Consider the following 6,934-nt stretch of genomic DNA (forward strand, 5'->3'; position numbering starts at 1 on the left):
ATGAAGACTTGATCACTCCATATGTGTGATGTCATGTGTGGTTTTAATGGACATTTATCTCCATGGGCGAGAAGTCACAGAGGAAGCAGGGAGTTCTAGGGGAAATGTCTCGACAGCTATTGTATGAACTGCCCTGAAACTTACAGGCATTTATGTGCCCCTCAGGATGAACTGCCTCAACTTTGGAGATACCTTTTTAGTGGCTTTGGTGTTATTAGTTTAGTTAAGGTTATCAAACTTATGAAAGGGGGCATATGAAACTCTGAAATGTTTTCATATGCCCAAGTGTAATAGAATTTTGTTTAACCATCTTTCAAGCTAAGTGGCCATCCAATATTTATTTATTATACGGACAAACATGAAATCCACCAAGATAAGGGTCATAAGTTTTTGTCATGTCAGAGATGTCTGTCCAAAGATGCAGCACTATCCCACAGGATGCTGCTGCTCTCACAGGAAATCTGAAACACATAAATATAATGTCCCTTTTCCTTATACCTACTGTAAACATGTAAAAGAAGACCAAGCAAAAACTTTCCTCAAACCACGGACAAGTAATTACTAAGGCTGAATATGGAGTAGACCTTTGTTCAGACTGATATTTTTCATGTCTGTCTGAAAAGGCTAATGAGCCACACAGTGTCAACACATGACGGTGTGCTGGCCAAAAAACTTTTAATTTGACACTTCCATTGTCTATCAAGGGGAGAAAGACAAAGAGCGCCTGAAACTCCTCAAGGCTTCTGGGTTTATTGGTGTGTTCAAAACAGCAGCCGCAGACAGTTATGTGGAGTAGCTCCTTCAGCTCAGCGAGCTTGAAACAAATGGGTTATTTAGAGCCTGCTTCATTTGCACTTGTGGAGAAAGGGCAGAAAGGAAATGAGAACCCCTTGACGGTTCAGCATTGGATGTATTTAATTAGCCAATTCACTCTCTGCTTTGCTGCCTCAGTGGGCACAATTCTTTGTATTTTTTAAAGTAATTGTCACTTGCCGCATCAGCATTCAGCAGATCCAGGCATGCAGTTAGGAGCAGAAAAAACTGTCCCCTGTCTCTAGAGCTTGTAAAAATAGACATGGAGACACATATACTGCCTTGCTGGTCAGAGATAACCTATGGAGACTGTATGCCATGTTCATAAGCCATGAAGTAGAGGTGTAGACATCACCTGCACCAGCGTTCTGATCAGCATCATTGAACATTTTGCTTTACTCAACTGACTGAACTCTGCAGGAAAGTTTGCTGATTAACACAATTACAATGGTCTCACCTTGATTTACAAAAAAAGCCAAAGCTTTCAAATGTCCCATTTATCCACACATCATAAAATACATCCCATTATTTAAAAAAAATCTTTATTTTACAAAGAAACAAGAGTCTACAGCAACTCTGAGGCTGTACTGCACACCCGTGCTCTGAGATAAATGTTAAGGTCAGCATGCCAACATGTTCACATTGATAATGCCAACATGCTGATGTTTTGCAGGTATAATGTTGAACATGTTCATTATCTTAGTTTAGTGTGTTAGCATGCTAATCTTTGCCACTTGGCACTAAAGTACAGTTGAGGCTGATGGGAATGTCAGTTTTACAGGTATCTTATCAGAAAAGAGTATCTCAGAAGTCAGTCGGATGCATCATCTGGGAACCATGAATGTTTTTAAAAATTTTGCTTTAATGCGCTCGACATATATTAAGAACTTCCCCTGGAATAGTAACTCTGACCTAACGGCAGCACTAGATGAAAAGTCACGGGATCACCGAAATGAACAGAATCAGCCCCTAAGGACCATGAATGTCTGTAGCAACTTTCATGGCAATCCATTTGATAGTTATAGAGCCATTTCACTCAGAACTTAAAATGTCAACTTAATGGTGGTGCTTTAGGAAAATCAAGGGCATCAGAAAAGTAAATAGGATTCATCCCCTGGGATCTCTGAATGTCTGTATACAAATTTGATGGCGGTACATCCAATAACTGTTGAGATATTGCCATCCACTACTGTGGCTAAAGCATATTGTGACATACTGTAAATGCTACCTGACCAGCCCTTGTCACGATGAAGTCACTGAATAGTGTATAATGTTTCATAATTAAAAGGCCCATTTCGGAGTTTAAACATACATTGTCACAATGTTTCTCACCTCTGCACATGTTACATAAATATCAATCACTAACACAGACTCACACAGAAACCCACAACTACACAAAAACCTAGCTCCACAAGCTGTAATTACAGTATACTCAAGTGGAGGATGCACTGCTGTGCCCTGGGGCTGAAGTGCCTCTATAATAAGCTTTCATCAAGAGCTAACTTAAAAACGATGTCCCACATATCAACCAGCACTGTTCTACAGCAGACAGAAAGAAAAAAAATAAGAAACGAAGAGGTGATACTTCCATATATAAAAGAGTTTAATCTGGTTTTGACAAGAATGGTAGAAAAAAAAATACATAATGAAGTTTAGGAATGTACACACACAGGCCTTTCAACCATTATGATACTTTTTAATACAAGTATACATTGGGACTATAATGAGCTACAATGAATGAGATGTAACTATCTATTCTATGGAAATGTTGATGTTGTCATTTAGAAACCTGGCAGCAACCTGTTTCAACATGAATCTGTTTGCAGGAGACAACACGCTGCCAAAACTAGCCAGAAACCACAACTTGACTTAACAAGCCATTCCCTGCTTACTGCATTTTCTTCTGCAGTAATCTTCTTTCTTATACTTACTGGAAATCTGTGCGAGATGTCACATTAACACATACAGACATATCGTACATGTACACCAGAGTTCCTCTCTCAGCTGTCCCAAGGTCCTCTTGAATTCTCTACCAAGAGTGACGGGTGAAGTCTTGACCTCCTGGCATCTGAACTTTGGCCTCACAGTCTCAGGTACGCCACCTGTAAACAACAGGCAAAAGTTTAGGTAAAGCTCAGAAAGTTAAACTTCTGACACTTGAGAATAAAATTAAAATAGATTCACATTAGCATTTAAGAAAACACCAGTTTGTACTGTACAATGTGGATTTTTGTTCCCTAAAGCACAGATGTACTGGATCTCTACGGTCTGCTGATCAGCACAGCAACACATTATCTGCAATTACTGTCATCAAACAACAAAAAAAACCACAGGTGGTAGAGATTTAATCAACTTTAAAAACACACGCAGAAAAACAAAAGGACAAAATAACAATCAGCCCAGCACTGTCCTCTCTCTTCCTCCATCTGCTATTCCTGGGTGTTTGCCTGCTGCAGACAATGGTTGCGCTCCACAGAGGGCTCTATATTGGGATGATGAATGAGGGCATTTGCCTCACTCAAGGCCCTGTCTTCTCCATCCCCATGCCGATGTCTGCTCCCCACTCAAGCGCATCAGTGGTAATTCATACAAACGATAAACGGCAACAAGAGGTGAGCTGCTCCTAACACAACTCTGAGCCCCCAGAAAAAAGAAGACAAAGCGTGATAAGGAAGCAGAGCAGTGGGAGTCTAGATGGAGGAGAGAAGCTGGCTCGTGATTGGAGGGTTGCTTGGGTGAAGCTGGGAGAGGCTAGGGAAAGCAGATATTGTGCTCCTCTTTGTTGACATGTAGCCGGCACAAAACTGGAGCTGTACAGAGGCCAATACTACAGCTGTGGCTGCACTGGGCAGACCCAAAGAGTGAACATATGAAACTCAAGTAGACAGATGCTGGAACACTGAATTAGCTCTTGCTTAAAGTCCTTAAAATCTAAAGTGGTATCTATAACAAAATAACCAAAAAACATTCTTAATGTTAAATATTTATTAAGAGTTTAGTTATCACTTAAGATCAGCAACACTCTATAAAAAGGGCTGTGTGTGTGTGTGTGTGTGTGTGTGTGTGTGTGTGTGTGTGTGTGTGTGTGTGTGTGTGTGTGTGTGTGTGTGTGTGTGTGTGTGTGTGTAGTTGAAACGGATTTGATTGACAGTAGCCTGGCAACATAAGCAAACAGCCCCACAAATGTCATCACATTTTAATTAAAACTCCGGAGCGCAGAAATATGTGTATCACCTTTCTGGTAACTGAGCCTTGCCCAGTTCAAAGCAGGTAGAAAGGCAAGGGCAAAATTAAAGTCTGTAACTGTATTGATAAAATTTGTTTCCAAGGCCTTGTAGCTGCTATTATCAATATGTTTACATTAACAATGGATCACATGACTACGTGTAAATGTGAAACGTGAAAGGGTTCGCTCTTACAGAAAAACCCTACAGAGAATGATCACCCAACTCAGCTCTACAGTGAGCACCACTTTCCACTTGCTCCTGGTACAAATACATTTGACGTTTTTGGAATCAACTGTTTATATTATGAGAAGTCACACAATAAAGGTTCTCAGATAGTTTGCATTTAACAGTATTAAGATTACACAAAGAAGGTCTTTAAACCGATAGTGATGCTGACAGCAGGTCTGCCCAGAACCCGTGATGATAATACGCTTAAGGGTATTTTATGATCTCACTGAAATTTGTTTGAGCTTTAGCAGAGTGAAATATAAACCCTCACTGCAAAAGCCCGAAGACCGTTATCACAACGTCCTTTTTTGCTCTTGACATGTCATTTCATGCCATTTAGTCTCTACTAACGTAATTTATGCAGGGACAATTTCTAAAAGAAAATGCCAACAAAACAATCCACCAACACTTCAAGCAAACAGATGGGTGGATGATACCGAAGCTCTGAAGCTTTTTTTACTCCTGTGAAGCGCACTGTTGCAGTACATTGTGCGGGAACTCGTATCAAATGGAGTCTATGACGTGACTGATGACGTCTGAACTGGTGTTTTGCAAAGTGCTTTATTCAGTTTGGCAGTTTTGAAAGTTTTCCACCCAAACTCTGTAATCGGCACATTAGTGGGATAAGAACAAAGGAAAATAATAGAGAAATTAGAGAGACATAAGTGAGAGGGCATTTCCTCCTAATACGAAGTAATGAAAATAATAGGCTAATTAAGTGACTATCACATTGCATTGTGACTCACATGAAATGCAACTATCAACCAGTTAAAACACATGAGCCCACAGTGGCACTCGGACTAAACTACACCAAACAGGTGCACTCACAATCAACAGCATCTTTTTGCACAATAACATCTATATTTAAAAGCAGTACTTCTGATCAAAAGTATGAGACAAAAACTATTAATATTGGCGAGGTGTGGCTGCTAAGCGGTGTATGCTTGAAGCTCCGAAACTTTGAATGTTTTTCGTTACAAATAAAAAGAAAGCCCCAAAAACATCAAAAGGCTTCATCCACCCATCACTAGTCTAGCAGAAACAAGATTCCAAACTGAAACATGCGATTGCATGCGACCCCTACCAGCTGGTTAAGAGGAGTCGTCAGTCAATGGCGGCATAAAACAGAGCAATCAAAAAATAAAAATAAAAAAATTTAATAACAGTGAACGCACGCACGCACAATCCCATCCAAGCTTTCCTGGAGGAGATAATTAAAACATACAGGATATGTAGGTTAGTGTTTTGTTTATTGTCATTGCATTTAGATGAATCTACATATAAACATGCAGACTCACACAATGACAGTGTTTCTTCCATAGGTCACGGTGTACAAAGAGGCAGTGGAGAAGACCGTTAAAAACCTAAAATGTCAGCATCAGCCTCATTTATATCGTCAAGCTATCAAGCTGAGGAAGAGCAGCATCACAGACCCCCTGCTCTGTTGATAAATTCCTCTTCTTACCCACTGGTCCACGTGCAATGAATCGAGACGTGTGCATCTTCAGGGAAGTCATTTACTTCGACAAAGTGCAGCCTCTCCAGGTGGAAAGCTTTGTGGACTACAGAAAGACTGAGGCAACGTATGATCGATACATCCCGTCAGTTCTTCATTGTAAAACCCTGCATTCAGTTTCTGTCTAACCTACATGCCGACTCTGTGGGAGTGAGGAGGAGATTAATGAGTGGGGGGTGGTTGTCTGTTCCCGGGCTCAGGAGTGACACTTGGAGCTTGAGCCACTTTACAGCCCATTACACTGGCAGGCCCGGGGATGGAGGGCAGGGAACACGGCAGCCTACTAGACATTCCACATGCAGCATAATTACAGGCTGGGTTATGGTGCAGGCTTTGATCAACTCACGGGGCTGGAATGAAACAAAAGACACACCCCCCACTCCAAGCCTGCAAACTCTGGTTAGTGCTCTTACAGATGGGTTGGGTTGTAGGGTTTGGGAATGGGATAGCACTTTGAGATTTGTTTTAAATGTAAAGTGCATTACAAATAAAATGTATTATTATGATGATGATGTTGTCTTTTCAACATGTAGGGGCTATATATTTTTCAGCTGTTCAAGTTGTAGTACTCCTTCTACGGCAGACATGTTGACATCACAGTAGGAAAATCACAGGTGTTACTAATCACATTAAGGATGGCTCTGTTCTATTCAGGTGGCCCAGCACGCCATGACAGTGTGACAATGAGCCAGGATGCACGATATAAGTGTGATGCCCTGTGGGGTCATGAGTGGGTGTGGACTCTCTCTCACTCTCCCCCCCCTCTCTCTTGTAGCTCAAGAGCTGATTGTGTTAACTGAAAGCACCTGGGCCCTGTGTCTTAAGGGTAGGCTATTTGTAACCTTGCTCTCTCATTCTGCAGGTAGCTGCTGTGGAGGCCAGGTCAGACCTCCCTGCGGGCCGGCTCCCTGGTTTCCCCTATAGTTTGGTTTTCTTTGGTTAGACTATTGCTTTGTGTCTGTCTTCTTAACTTTTTAAAGCAGTGCGGAAAGTCCGTTTTTCTCTCTGGTCCCATTCCCACAGTTGGTCGCGGTGCTGGCCGCTTCAGTAGACTCCTTGGCCTCCACGACTGGCTCCAGTCCGCCTGCAGGGCTCACCGTGTGTTTTATGTGGATAATTTTAATATTTTCTGGCAAAGAATGTCTCTTTT

General features: G+C 41.6%; 1 protein-coding gene across 2 annotated transcripts in view; it reads right to left on the reverse strand.

Moving 5' to 3' along the window:
• Positions 1-2,398: 2,398 nt before the first annotated feature.
• The window catches only part of ube3d (ubiquitin protein ligase E3D), a 21,576-nt gene continuing 17,040 nt past the window's right edge, over positions 2,399-6,934 (reverse strand). For both annotated transcript variants that reach the window (XM_046045119.1, XM_046045120.1), the window contains exon 10: positions 2,399-2,915. In XM_046045119.1, coding sequence (XP_045901075.1) covers positions 2,895-2,915 — 21 coding nt within the window. In that variant the 3' untranslated portion in view covers positions 2,399-2,894. The remainder of the gene's footprint in view (positions 2,916-6,934) is intronic.

Source organism: Micropterus dolomieu, linkage group LG03 (genome assembly GCF_021292245.1).
Source record: "Micropterus dolomieu isolate WLL.071019.BEF.003 ecotype Adirondacks linkage group LG03, ASM2129224v1, whole genome shotgun sequence".
NCBI classification, from domain to species: Eukaryota; Metazoa; Chordata; class Actinopteri; order Centrarchiformes; family Centrarchidae; genus Micropterus; species Micropterus dolomieu.